The sequence below is a fragment of the Sebastes umbrosus genome, unplaced genomic scaffold (genome assembly GCF_015220745.1).
Source record: "Sebastes umbrosus isolate fSebUmb1 unplaced genomic scaffold, fSebUmb1.pri scaffold_77_arrow_ctg1, whole genome shotgun sequence".
Classification (NCBI taxonomy): Eukaryota; Metazoa; Chordata; class Actinopteri; order Perciformes; family Sebastidae; genus Sebastes; species Sebastes umbrosus.
The window spans coordinates 127,501-142,500 of record NW_023618538.1 but is presented as its reverse complement, the minus strand read 5'-3'; the positions used below and the strand labels follow the sequence as shown (position 1 = coordinate 142,500).

The 15,000-nt window shown below is 48.0% G+C and overlaps 1 protein-coding gene across 1 annotated transcript in view; it reads left to right on the top strand.

Annotated features, from left to right (window-relative positions):
* LOC119484475 (disabled homolog 2-interacting protein-like) overlaps nucleotides 1-15,000 on the top strand; it is a 26,206-nt gene that overhangs the window by 5,348 nt on the left and 5,858 nt on the right. Inside the window, 14 exon segments of the mRNA XM_037763296.1 lie at nucleotides 851-875; nucleotides 878-952; nucleotides 2,621-2,697; nucleotides 3,477-3,586; nucleotides 9,826-9,970; nucleotides 10,053-10,225; nucleotides 11,537-11,808; nucleotides 11,993-12,201; nucleotides 12,752-12,896; nucleotides 13,011-13,155; nucleotides 13,244-13,480; nucleotides 13,927-14,116; nucleotides 14,232-14,467; nucleotides 14,921-15,000. The exon segment at nucleotides 14,921-15,000 is cut by the window's right edge and continues 12 nt beyond it. Of these exon segments, the coding sequence (XP_037619224.1) occupies nucleotides 851-875; nucleotides 878-952; nucleotides 2,621-2,697; nucleotides 3,477-3,586; nucleotides 9,826-9,970; nucleotides 10,053-10,225; nucleotides 11,537-11,808; nucleotides 11,993-12,201; nucleotides 12,752-12,896; nucleotides 13,011-13,155; nucleotides 13,244-13,480; nucleotides 13,927-14,116; nucleotides 14,232-14,467; nucleotides 14,921-15,000 (2,119 nt within the window).

Below are 15,000 nucleotides of genomic sequence, written 5' to 3'. Positions count from 1 at the left end.
ACAAAACATCACGTTTAATAACAAAACATCATGTTTAATAACAAATCATCATGTTTAATAACAAATCATCGTGTTTAATAACAAAACATTGTGTTTAATAACAAAACATTGTGTTTAATAACAAAACATCACGTTTAATAACAAATCATTGTGTTTAATAACAAATCATCGCGTTTAATAACAAATCATCATGTTTAATAACAAAACATCATGTTTAATAACAAAACATTGTGTTAATAACAAAACATTGTGTTTAATAACAAAACATTGTGTTTAATAACAAAACATCACGTTAATAACAAATCATTGTGTTTAATAACAAATCATCGCGTTTAATAACAAATCATCATGTTTAATAACAAAACATCATGTTTAATAACAAAACATTGTGTTTAATAACAAAACATTGTGTTTAATAACAAAAACATTGTGTTTAATAACAAAACATCACGTTTAATAACAAATCATTGTGTTTAATAACAAATCATCGCGTTTAATAACAAAACATTACGTTTAATAACAAAACATCATGTTTAATAACAAAACATCGTGTTTAATAACAAAACATCATGTTTAATAACAAAACATTGTGTTTAATAACAAAACATCGTGTTTAATAACAAATCATTGTGTTTAATAACAAAACATTGTGTTTAATAACAAATTGTGTTTAATAACAAATCATCGTGTTTAATAATAAAACATTGTGTTTAATAACAAAACATCGTGTTTAATAACAAATCATTGTGTTTAATAACAAAACATTGTGTTTATTAATAAAATGTTGCATTTAATAAACAAACTGCAACAAATGGTTATATTTCTGAATTAGACTCTTCTTCTTCTTCAGGTTCATCCTCTTCTTCTGGCAGAGAGGCGGAGACTTTCACTGTCTGGTTGCTAAGATACACTCTCCATGTGACCTCAGCACCTCCTGGCCCCGCCCACAAAGGTAAGGAGGATGGGAGGACTTTAAAAACAGCTGCAGAAGAGACAGACAGACAGACAGACAGTTAGCTACAGACAGACAGACAGACAGCTAGCTACAGACAGACAGACAGACAGACAGTTAGCTACAGACAAACAGTTAGCTACAGACAGACAGACAGCTAGCTACAGACAGACAGACAGTTAGCTACAGACAGACAGACAGGTAGTTACAGACAGACAGACAGACAGACAGACAGGTGATGGAAGTGGACTCTGATGCTGAGTTTGAAGACGGTAAGAAAAGGCTGTTTTCTGGTGAAGTTCAGTGTGTGTTGTGTGTTTGTGTGTTGTGTGTTGTCTGACTGCAGCAGGGATTAGCTGCTCTGCTTAATCTTGACGACATGTCAAATAATAATCTCATAATCTGATATCTGAGGTCAGTTACCATGGCAACGCTAAAATGTTAATTTTAAAGTATTTCAAGGCTGTGGTAGAAGAACTTCTGTCTGTATATATATGTATATATATGTATATATATATTACATATATATATATATACATTCTGTCTGTATATATATTATATATATATATATAAACTGGAAAAACAAGTTAGTAAACTTGTGTTTGGTGGATTATTTCTCTGTTGTTACAATGCTAATGGTCATTGTATTTTTACATCGTTGGAAAGCCTGTTTATTTACCTTCACAATGATGTCACACTTGTAAGGATCATGCATTTGTGGGATGAGCAGCACAGCTGATGATGTGGGGAGCACCCAAGAAAAATTTGCCAAAATGCTCCGTCGATGGTAAAACAGTGTATTCTCCTGTTGGTGTTGACTCTTGTTTTGAGTTGTTTGGTGGATTTGGATGATTGAACTCTCTATCAGTAACAAGGAACAAACAAGACATATTGGGAATTTTACACTTTATTCATTTAATCCACCGTCAGGAGCCTCAGTAGAGGTGGAAGATCCATACGCAGCCACAACAGCCTCGCATCTCCTCCTCATGCTGGTCACCAACCTGGTCACACGTTGCTGTGGGATGGCGTTCCATTCCTCAACCAGGATTCGGTGCAGGTCAGCCAGCGTGGTTGTGTTGGTCACTCTAACACGTACAGCACGCCCAAGCTGATCCTACATGTTGAGTTGGGTTGAGGTGTGGACTCTTGGCAGGCCGTTCCATTCTCTCTCCTCCCACATTGTGGAGGTAGTCTGTGATAACCCTGGCTCTGTGGGGGGGAGGGGCGTTGTTTCTTGGAGGATGAAGTTAGGTCCCAGATTGTGGAGATATGGGATCGCCACTGGCTGCAGAATCTCATCCCGATATCTCCCCTGCATTGAGATGGCCTTCAATGATGACAAGCCTTGTTTTACCAGTGAGGGAGATGCCCCACAACAGAGAAATAATCCACCAAACACAAGTTTAACTACTTTGTTTTTCCAGTATATATATATATATATATATATATTGTTCTATTATATATATATACTACTTCTAAATGGCGCCCATGTTGACATATCGCTGCAACGGGCTGAAGCGTCCAATGAGGCGTCTGTGGTCACGCCGCTCATTATCATGTGTGATCACAGACACAGGCACGCAACCCTCTCAGTACCAGTTACCAAGGCAACAGCTGTGGCTCCACAACTACAAACACTCCCACGATGCACTCTGTCTGTTCCAGATGTTCCAGAGAGAGGGGTCCGCCGACAGAGCATGCCCAGTAGCTCCGCCGTGGACACGCCCACCGCCAGAGTGACGGTGAGCACACACACACACACCACACACACACACACACCTCCTTCCAGCTGGGATCAGTCTGCTGTTTCCATGGTAACAGGAGTCTGTCAGCTGTAGATCAGCTGACTGGCTCCACCTACAGGTGAGACCAGTGAGAATACAGACATGACACCCTGATGATGTCATCACTGATGATGATGATGATGGTCAATGGTGTCAACAGCAGCACTGAGATCTAACAGGACCAGTACAGAGACCACTACAGAGACCTCTACTGGTCTCTGTAGTGGTCTCTGTAGTGGTCTCTGTACTGGTCCTACCGGTGCAGTTAAAAGTTCACAGAAACCTGAAGTTATATTATAAAACACTGAATGTCAGAAAAAACTTTACATCCATCATTACTCCTCCTTCTCCTCTTCCTCCTCTTCCTCCTCTCTCTCCTCCTCCCTCCTCCTCCACTCTCTCCTCCTCCTCCGCCTCTCTCTCCTCCTCCTCGTCCTCCTCCACCTCCTCTTACTCCTCTTCCTCCTCCTCTCTCCTCCTCCTCTTCCTCCTCTTCCTCCTCCTCCTCCTCTCTTTTTCTCCTCCTCTTCCTCCTCCTCTCTCTCCTCCTCCTCTTCCTCCTCTTCCTCCTCCTCCTCCTCTCTTTTCTCCTCCTCTTCCTCCTCCTCCCTCCTCTCTCTTCTCCTCCTCTTCCTCTTCCTCCTCCTCCTCCTCTCTCTTCTCCTCCTCTTCTTCCTCCTCCTCCTCTTACTCCTCCTGCTCCTCCTCCTCCTCTTCCTCCTCTTCTTCTTCTTCAGGGTTTTCTCTCCCGGAGGTTGAAGCAGTCTCTCCGGAGGACCCGCTCTCAGCCCAAACTATGTCGTCCGAGCAGCATAAGGAGCGACCTGATCACCAGAGCTGACACCAGGTAACACACACACACACACGCACACACACACACACACACACACACACATGGACGTTACTGATAACCGATCGATCGGTTATCAGAACTCTGGAGGTCAGAGTGAATGGACATTCATTAAACATGGTAATCAATCAATCAGCGCTGTGGGTCCATCGACCACGAGGCTGTGGTGGTCTGAAGAGGAGCCGGGGGGTCCATCAGAGGTCACGACCCTACAGAGGTCACGACCCCACAGAGGTCACGACCCTGGAGAGGTCACGACCCTGCAGAGGTCACGATCCTGGAGAGGTCACAACCCTAAAGGAACAACAACACACAGCTCCAGAGGTCACCACAGTAGCTGCATCTCATCTCCCGATTTTTTGCCTCCTCGTCTCCTCGTCTCCTCGTCTCCTCGTCTCCTCGTTACTCCGGCTGTGATCCGGAAATCAATCTCAGCGCTCCATGTTGAAGGACATCCCAATTCCTAAAATGCATCTCGAGGATCGAGGAGGCTTGCCGGAGGAGACACTGGAGGATACTACCACCGACCAGGTAGGTAGGTGGTAGGTTTTAGGTAGGTAGGTAGGTAGGTAGGTCTGTAATACTAATCGTCTTCGACATAGTTTTGGCGTCACAAACAGGATTGTAACTAGAGAGACGGGCGTGGGCGACGCTACTGTGAGACGCCTTAACGTGTGTGTTAGCGGGTGGGGGGGTACTGACGAGCCTTAAAACCAGATCAGAGTATCTGGTCTTCTCTGGAGAGGACCTCACCTGGAGACTTCAGAGCTCTGCTAGTTAAAGACAAGTAAACCCAGTTTCAAGACAAAGAGACAGGAGGCATGTCACATGACTCGGTCACAACCGTCACGCTGTCGTCACGGCTCGCTTACTCCTCCTCCCATCCCTCGCTCCTTTAACTCCTCCTCCCGGCCCTCGCTCCTTTAACTCCTCCTTCCGGCCCTCGCTCCTTTAACTCCTCCTCCCATCCCTCGCTCCTTTAACTCCTCCTCCCGGCCCTCGCTCCTTTAACTCCTCCTCCCATCCCTCGCTCCTTTAACTCCTCCTTCCGGCCCTCGCTCCTTTAAATCCTCCTCCCATCCCTCGCTCCTTTAACTCCTCCTCCCGGCCCTCGCTCCTTTAACTCCTCCTCCCATCCCTCGCTCCTTTAACTCCTCCTCCCGGCCCTCGCTCCTTTAACTCCTCCTCCCGGCCCTCGCTCCTTTAACTCCTCCTCCCGGCCCCTCGCTCCTTTAACTCCTCCTCCCGGCCCTCGCTCCTTTAACTCCTCCTCCCGGTCCTCGCTCCTTTAACTCCTCCTCCCATCCCTCGCTCCTTTAACTCCTCCTCCCGGCCCTCGCTCCTTTAACTCCTCCTCCCGGCCCTCGCTCCTTTAACTCCTCCTCCCATCCCTCGCTCCTTTAACTCCTCCTCCCGGCCCTCGCCCCTTTAACTCAGACATCACTGGTCACTCTGGAGGGAGTCCGACATCACTGGTCACTCTGGAGGGAGTCCGACATCACGGGTCACTCTGGAGGGAGTCAGACATCACTGGTCACTCTGGAGGGCGTCAGACATCACTGGTCACTCTGGAGGACGTCAGACATCACTGGTCACTCTGGAGGGAGTCAGACATCACTGGTCACTCTGGAGGACGTCAGACATCACTGGTCACTCTGGAGGGAGTCAGACATCACGGGTCACTCTGGAGGGAGTCAGACATCACGGGTCACTCTAGAGGGTGTCAGACATCACTGGTCACTCTGGAGGGCGTCAGACATCACGGGTCACTCTGGAGGGCGTCAGACATCACGGGTCACTCTGGAGGGCGTCAGACATCACTGGTCACTCTGGAGGGTGTCAGACATCACGGGTCACTCTAGAGGGCGTCAGACATCACGGGTCACTATGGAGGACGTCAGACATCACGGGTCACTTGCGAGGATGTCAGACATCACGGGTCACTCTGGAGGACGTCAGACATCACTGGTCACTTGCGAGGACGTCAGACATCACGGGTCACTCTGGAGGGCGTCAGACATCGCGGGTCACTTGCGAGGACGTCGGACATCACGGGTCACTCTGGAGGACGTCAGACATCACATGTCACTCTGGAGGGAATCAGACATCACTGGTCCCTCTGGAGGGCGTCAGACATCACTGGTCACTCTGGAGGGATGTCAGACATCACTGGTTACTCTGGAGGACGTCAGACATCACTGGTCACTCTGGAGGGCGTCAGACATCGCTGGTCACTCTGGAGGGAGTCAGACATCACTGGTTACTCTGGAGGACGTCAGACATCACATGTCACTCTGGAGGGCGTCAGACATCACTGGTCACTCTGGAGGACGTCAGACATCACATGTCACTCTGGAGGGAATCAGACATCACTGGTCCCTCTGGAGGGCGTCAGACATCACATGTCACTCTGGAGGGAATCAGACATCACTGGTCCCTCTGGAGGGCGTCAGACATCACTGGTCACTCTGGAGGGAGTCAGACATCACTGGTTACTCTGGAGGACGTCAGACATCACTGGTCACTCTGGAGGGCGTCAGACATCACTGGTCACTCTGGAGGGAGTCAGACATCACTGGTTACTCTGGAGGACGTCAGACATCACATGTCACTCTGGAGGGCGTCAGACATCACATGTCACTCTGGAGGGCGTCAGACATCACTGGTCACTCTGGAGGACGTCAGACATCACATGTCACTCTGGAGGGAATCAGACATCACTGGTCCCTCTGGAGGGCGTCAGACATCACTGGTCCCTCTGGAGGGCGTCAGACATCACGGGTCACTCTGGAGGGCGTCAGACATCACGGGTCACTATGGAGGACATCAGACATCACGGGTCACTTGCGAGGACGTCAGACATCACGTGTCACTATGGAGGACGTCAGACATCACGGGTCACTTGCGAGGACGTCAGACATCACGGGTCACTCTGGAGGACGTCAGACATCACGGGTCACTCTGGAGAGGAGAGGAGAGGAGAGGAAAGAGGAAATAAGGAGACGAAAGAGGAGACGAGGAGAGGAAGGAGGAGATGACAGAGGAGACGAGGAGAGAAGGCGTCATAATCCCTCGGTACCATCTACACTAAGTTACAATGGGTGAAGAAGAGAGGAGACAAGGAGAAAGGAGGGGAGAGGAGAGGATGACAGGAGAGGAAGAGAGGAACTAGGGCAGAGGAGACGAGGAGAGGAAGTAGGGCAGCCTCGCTGCAGGGGAGGGGCTACTGCTGACAGAGAGGGAGGTCGAGTCCCATCGAGACACAGAGAGAGACGCTGGAGCCGTGGAGCATCGTTAGCATCCAACTAACAGACAGACCGACAGACAGGATCAGCAAGTTCTCCATCTTACTTCCTCTCTCCTCCTCCTCTTCCTCCTGCTGCTGCAGGAGAACATGGATCCATAACCCCCCCTCTCCTCCTCCTCCTCCTCCTCCTCCTCAGCATTCATCCAGGATGCTCGGTGAGTATCTGCACCGATCCGCTGCATTAAACCGCCTTTTGTCCTTTCAATAGAGAAATGGGCTGGTGTGTGTGTGTGTGTGAGTGTGAGTGTGCGTGTGTGTGTGTGTGTATGTGTGGGTGTGTGTGTGTGTTTGTGGGGGTGTGTGTGTTGGGGGGGGGTTGGCGTCTTCTACCTGATTTGCATGACCATACATGCTGCGTTTCTATGTGTGTGTGTGTCTGTATATGTGTGTATATGTGTGTGTGTGTGTGTGTGTGTGTGTGTGTGTGTGTGTGTGTGTATGTATGTGTGTGTGTTAGCCTGGCTTCAGTCTGCACACAGCTAGCCTGGTCTGTTAGCATGTGGCTAGGATAGACACACGCTGTTAGCCATCATGTTTAGCTAAACAAGGTTAAGCAGTAGCGCACGCACACACACACACACGCCCCTGAAGAATTAGTGCTGTAAGCTGCTGACATTAAGCAGCTCATTAAGAGAATGACAGGAGCTAACGAGCTAACGAGCTAACGGAGGGACAACAGATCATCCTGTTCATGTCAGGACGGTTTAGACGTGTGTGTGTGTGTGTGTGTGTGTGTGTGTGTGTGTGTGTGTGTGTGTGTGTGTGTGTGTGTGTGTGTGTGTGTGTGTGTGTGTGTGTGTGTGTTGTCAGAGTTCACAGTTGAACCCCCCCCGTTATTATATATTTATATATTTGGGGATGTGAAACACGTCAATAACAGTTTAGTGCAGACGAAGACACCTGAAGAGGCGAACCACAGGACACCTGGAGAGAGTCATCATTTCACTCCTGTGACTCTGTCAGACTCCTGATGGACCGCTCAGGAACCAGAACCAGAACCGGAGATATCTTTTATTCCACACAATCCGTCTTCTTTGTCAGAACCCACAATGCACCTCTCCCTCTGACAGTTGTGTGGTAGATCGTGGTGTGCTATCCACCTCATTCCTGGCCCCATGAGGCCTTGCGTGAATTAGCGCAACTTCCGGCGCATCGTGTCACTGAACCTGAACCGGCGTTTTCTATGGTAATGGTACACTAATCGTCTCTCCGAGAGTGATTGTATTAATAAATCTAGTAAAACATGTTCTTCACTTTCATTGCGCCACGGGATTTTGCTTGCACCCTCTGACTCGCGCGTGCGTTAGATTCCTTGGTTCGTGGTTCATGACGGGTCGGGTGGGTTGCAGACATTGCGGCTGACCCATGGCACCTTTTACGTTGGCTGAGCCTCGATTGTGGGGCACAATGCAGTCGGGGCGCACTGAGGACAGTCCGAGCAGGGGGCCCCATCCCTCCCCGGCGGGGAGAGAGGGCGCAGCGAGCCCTTTGTCCTCGGCCCCGGGAAGCACCTTCGCCCCGAGCCTTTCCAAGCCGACCTAGAGCCGGTCACTGCGTACCGCCTTGTATGCGGGACTCCCCAGTCTGCCGTGTGTCGCTCACACCCTCCAGCTGGCTGTAACGAGGGTCTTTAGGCACAGAGAAGTATTCGTATCAGTACTCGGTATCAGAGAGTACCCAAATGTAAGTACTTGTCCTCGGTCTGAAAAAAAGGGATATTGGTACATCCCTATTTCAAACCGCTCCCTCTGGAGACACTGAAGGCTTTAGACTACTTTTAAAACCTGCAGTAAAACTCCACAACACCTAGAAACAAGCACTGATCAGTGGAGTTCAGCTTTGACCTTCCAGTGGCAGGTCTTCACGACATGCACTGTTCATATGTGAGCAGTAGAACATGGTTGCATGATGGGAACTCTCAGGGTGCAGTCAGGCCACTATTTCCAATGGAGAGTGCTGCTGTGCAAATCATAGCGATGCACATCTCTTTGGTTCACCTGCAGGTTTCAAACCAAATCGAACTTGAGTGCACAATCTTTAATCAAGTCTCTGAATTCCTGTCCAAGAACAATCTGTTCAACCCAAATCGGTCTGTCTTTAAGCGGGGCCACTCTACTGAGACTGCACTACTGTCGGTAACAGAATCACTGCGTTTGGCGAGAGCTGCCAGTCAGTCCTCAGCCTTATTGCTGCTAGATCCTCCTCCTCTCCACACTCTCTAAGTTTAGAATCTCAGGATCTGCCCTCCACTGGTTCATGTCCTACCTCTCAGGGAGATCTTTTAGAGGATCTAGGGAGAAGTGTCCAAACCACACTGCTTATCCACAGGGGTGGCTCAAGGGTCAGTGCTCGATCCCCTTCTCCTCTCAATATACACCACACCACTTGGTGCAATCATCCGCTCCTATGGTTTCTCATACCTCTGCTACGTGGACAATACCCAACTCTTCCTATCATTCCCGCCAGATGACACTACAGTCTCGGTACGAATCTCGTCACGCCTTGCTGATATCTCTAAATGGATGAAAGAACGCCACCTTAAGCTCAACCTATCTAAGACTGTGCTCCTCGTCTTCCCAGCCAGTCCCTCTATACAACCACAGATCAACATCCAGCTTGGACCAACCAAACTCAAATCCACAAAGTCTGCCCGGAATCTGGGTGTCATGATTGACGACCAGCTAACCTTTAAGCTTCACGTGGCCTCTATTGCTCGGTCGTGTCGATCTGCCCTGTACAACATCAGGAAGATCAGACGTTACCGACTGATGGTTGCTTTGGATTCATCAGGTTACAGATTACGGAGGTCGGTAGTGAGACAACAGGAAGTACCCGCGTCACCGTCAGTACTGCTCCAGACCTGGATTATTAACTGTCAGAGTTCATGTAACACCTCTCACCGATGGTTTGGTCTTGTGGGCTCTTTCAGGTGTGTGATGCGGCGGCTGCGTTGTGGTAGCCAGGAGTCGTTGCTAAGCACCGGCTGTGTGTCGTCTCTGGAACTCAGGATGGACCAATCAGTGATCATCAAACCTGTTCACTCCTCCCTACTGGGACAGGACTACTGCTTTGAGGTGACACACTCAACACACAGACAATCACACTTGAACCCTCTGCTGTTTCCATGGTGATGACCTCTGACCCTGTGTCTCCTAGGTAACAACCACGACAGGAACAAAGTGTTTCTCGTGTCGTTCGGCAGCAGAAAGAGATAAATGGATGGAGAACCTGAGAAGAGCCGTTCACCCCAACAAAGACAACAGCAGGAGGGTGGAAAACGTCCTGACGGTGTGGGTAATCGAAGCCAAAGACCTGCCGGCGAAGAAAAGGTAGGGGGGCGCTACGCCCAGAGTCTGCTTCACTCTACATCAATCAATCAATAGGGCTGACCATGCAAAACTACCAAAATGGCTGAATCAAAGATGGCTGCTGGGACAACAAACACAATGGTCTCTTTGTTCTGTCTGAGTACATGTGTTCAGGCAGAACAAAGGGGTCTGTGATCTGGTAGTTTTGAGACTCTGAATGCGTATGCTTGTGTTTAAAACCGATTCACAGTTTATGTACGTGATCTTAATATGTGTCGGATGATGTGGTGGGTCAGAAAAGAGGATGCGTAGTTTGCACTAACGGACTCTTGGTCTGTGTGGAGCATAAATAACGCATCAAATGTGGCGAAGCCAGCTACCAAAATATCCTGACTACAAATAATATCACAACAATAGAACTCAATGAATAGTATGCTGTTGCTAACAAACTCAAGTTTGCCTATGTAACTGCAAAACAAGAAAGGAAAATTAAGGCAACATGATCTAGCATCTGTCTCACAGCTATGTGTTAGCTGGTACCGTGGGAAGATAACTCTGGAGTTCTTGTTTGACTCGTGGCTCAGGGATGTAATGCTCCAGGTAGCCAGAGGCAGGGAGACACTCAGAGCTGCTTTCACTGTCTGATAGATTATGTCCATGATCTGAACCGTGGTCAGAGATGCTGCGGTCATCGGTCAAGTTAAAGAAGTTAATATTAAATATTTCATATATTTAATATATGAAATATTTCATATATATTTAATAAATTAAATATTTAATTTATATTTAATATATATATATATATATATATTAATATCGCACAATTATGAACAATTGCCAACAATGTTATGCCTCACACAGGGCACCATCATGTTGGTCTATAGGAGCTAGACTAGTTATTAGAAAATGTTAAAGATAATTATTATTATTATTATTAAGAGTTCATAGTCTCTGCCACCATGTTGAATGATGGGTCCCGACACTACGCCCAGAGTCTGCTTCACTCTATATCATTATAACATATAGAGGTAGAAGAATCTGAATCTGTACTATCAGAAGTAATCATAGCATTTGTGTATTACAGGTACTTCTGTGAGCTGTGCCTGGATGACAGAGTGTACTAACTGTAGTATTTGTGTACTACAGGTACTTCTGTGAGCTGTGCCTGGATGACAGAGTGTAGTAACCGTAGTATTTGTGTACTACAGGTACTTCTGTGAGCTGTGTCTGGATGACAGAGTGTAGTAACCGTAGTATTTGTGTACTACAGGTACTTCTGTGAGCTGTGTCTGGATGACAGAGTGTAGTAACCGTAGTATTTGTGTACTACAGGTACTTCTGTGAGCTGTGTCTGGATGACAGTCTCTATGCGAGGACGTCGTGTAAACTGAAGACTGACAACATCTTCTGGGGAGAACGTTTCGACTTCAGCAGTCTGCCGTCCATCAGCGCCGTCACTCTTCACCTCTACAAAGACACGGACAGGAAGAGGAAAAAGGACAAGAGCAGCTACGTCGGGTTGGTCAACATCCCTGTCGCCATGGTGACCGGCAGACAGCTGGTGGAGAAGTGGTACTCAGTGAGCACGCCCAGTACCATCCGGGGTAAGTAGATCTGTTTCAGAACAGTCAGAGGATGAGTAAATCAACCTGAAACACTCTTTATTGGAAAACAATGTCCTTTTCTATAAAGTTCTGTGTGTGGAATAAAACTCCAAACCAGTACTTTTAGCCCACATCCCAGGTTTTCTGATGTTCGGGTAGATTTTCATGTGGTTTCCTGTTTTAGGTAAGTCGTCTGTGCCAACGGTGCGTATCAAAGCTCGCTATCAGAGTATCGTCATCCTGCCGATGGAGCAGTACAAAGAGTTCGCAGAGTACATCAGCTCCAACTACCTGCTGCTCTGCAACACTCTGGAAGCCTCGATCAGTCTAAGAGCTAAAGAAGAGCTCGCCGCTGCACTCGTCCACATCCTGCACAGCACCGGGAAGGCAAAGGTAACCCCGCCCACTGTGCATGACCCCGCCCGTCTTTAGAACCTCGCCCACTACCCCTGACGCCCAACTCCTTCAAAATAAAACAGTTTATTCATAAAATAACCACTGGGAGAGTATAACTCTCTCTTTAAAGCATCACCATCCATTAGACAAACCAATGTTAACTTCCTCTAAACTCATTTTAGTGCGTTTCAGTGAAATGAAAGAGACGCCTCACCATAGACATATATACATAGACGCTGCATTGACTCCCTGGATCGTACGTCCACGTGGGCGCCATATTGGACCTGGCCGGACTGTTCTGTAAATAAATACTCGTTAACTGGGGAGCTCTCTTTTTCTGGATAAAAAGCACTATGACGTCTACATTTTTTCAACCAGTTGTTATTATATTAAAGGGTTTATGATCTACGAGGAGCAACGTTAAGTTAACGTTAAGTTAACGTTACGATTATTACGACATTACATATGGGATCACATGAGTTCTGTACATTCAGGAGGATTAAATCTATTGGACGGAATGAGGATGACCTTCGACCCCTGTTTGCAGGATTTCCTGACGGACATGATGATGTCAGAGGTGGACCGTTGCCGTGACAATGACCAGCTGATCTTCAGAGAGAACACGCTGGCGACGAAGAGCATCGAAGAATACCTGAAGCTGATTGGACAGAAGTACCTGCAGGATGCCCTCGGTACACACAACACTAAACACAATGAATATCACAAAGTACACAACACAACACAACACAACACAACACACACACACACACCTTACCCTACATATATATTTATGTGTTTGTGTTCAGGTGAGTTCATTAAAGCTCTGTACGAGTCAGATGAGAACTGTGAGGTCGACCCGTCTCGCTGTGCGACCTCTGACCTCGCAGAGCATCAGGCCAACCTGAGGATGTGCTGCGAACTCGCCTTCTGCAAGATCCTCGACTCGTACAGGTACACAAATATATACAGAGTACACACTGTACACACACTGTGCATATACAGTACATACATAATTAATATACCCCTCCTCCTCACTCAGGGTCTTCCCCCGGGAGCTGAAGGAGGTGTTTGCGTCATGGCGACAGGAGTGCAGTAACCGGGGGCGACCAGACATCAGTGAGCGTCTCATCAGCGCCTCGTTGTTCCTGCGCTTCCTGTGTCCGGCGGTGATGTCACCGTCGCTTTTCGACCTGATGCAGGAATACCCCGACGAACGCTCGGCGAGAACTCTTACCCTCATCGCCAAAGTCATTCAGAACCTCGCCAACTTCAGCAAGTAAGTCTAGGATTTTATTGTGAAAGAACTGGAAGGCTTGCCTCACACGGGGCACCATAATGTTGGTCTATAGGAGCTAGTCTAGTTATTAGAAAATATTGAAGATAATTATTAGATAATTATTATTATTAAGAGTTCATAGTCTCTGCCACCATGTTGAATGATGGGTCCCGACACTACGCCCAGAGTCTGCTTCACTCTGGGCTTTTATTGTGAAAGTACTAGAGGGCTTTTATTGTGAAAGAACTGGAGGGCTTTTATTGTGATTTTTATAAAGCACTTTGACTTGTAGATGTACCTGAACCTGTTACCTGTAGGTGAACACCTGTATTATTTGTTCACCTGTATACCGGTACCTGCATGTGTACCTGTGTGTGTTACCTGTACGTCTTACCTGTATATATTACCTGTATGTCTTACCTGTTACCTGTTACCTGTGGCTGCAGGTTCGGGACTAAAGAGGAGTACATGCTGTTTATGAATGACTTCGTGGAGCGCCAGTGGAGCAGCATGCAGCGTTTCCTGCAGGAGATCTCGAACCCCGACGGACTGAACCACACCGCCGGCTTCGACGGATACATCGACCTCGGCCGAGAGCTGTCCAGCCTGCACACCCTGCTGACCGAGATCGACCAGGTAACACCTGACTCTCAGAGAGAAGAAGAGGATTCACCTAAACGTTGAACTGCTCCTTTAAATGAATGTCTATGTTACTCTCTGTCTCTCTCTCTACCTGTCTGTCTGTCTCCAGTCCTGCCTGTCGAAGCTCGGTCCTCTTCCTCGGATCCTAAGAGAAGTGTCGGCAGCCCTGGCTAACCCCGGGGGCGTGGCTAACCCGGGGGGCGTGTCCGTCTCCTCTCTGGAGCCTCAGCGTGTGGTGTCTCCGCCCCCTCTGTCCCCGCCCCCTCTGTCCCCGCCCCTCTCCCCTCCTCTGGCGGCTTGTAATCCCTCCATGGGCCTGCAGGGCGGCGTCGGACTGGACGGAGGGTTAGCATCACATGTCCTATTAGCATCATGTGTCCTGTTAGTATCGTGTGTCCTGTTAGCATAATGTGTCCTGTTAGCATCACGTGTCCTATTAGCATCACGTGTCCTGTTAGCATCACGTGTCCTGTTAGCATCACGTGTCCTGTTAGCATCACGTGTCCTGTTAGCATCACGTATCCTGTTAGCATCATGTATCCTGTTAGCATTACTGTTGCTAATTAGACAATCAGAGAGTGGCAATAGACTGGGGTGTGGGTCTGTACTAGTTCTGTACTATTTTTTTACTGGTTCTGTACTGGTTTTGTACTGGTTCTTTACTGGTTTTGTACTGGTTCTGTACTGGTTTTGTACTAGTTCTGTACTGGTTCTGTACTGGTTTTGTACTAGTTCTGTACTGGTTCTGTACTGGTTCTGTACTGGTTCTGCTGGATCTGACTGTGTTTGTGTGTGCAGCTTGGTGGACTTCACCAGACTTCCGTCTCCGACTCCAGAGAACAAGGACTTGTTCTTTGTCACTAAAGGATCCAGTCTCC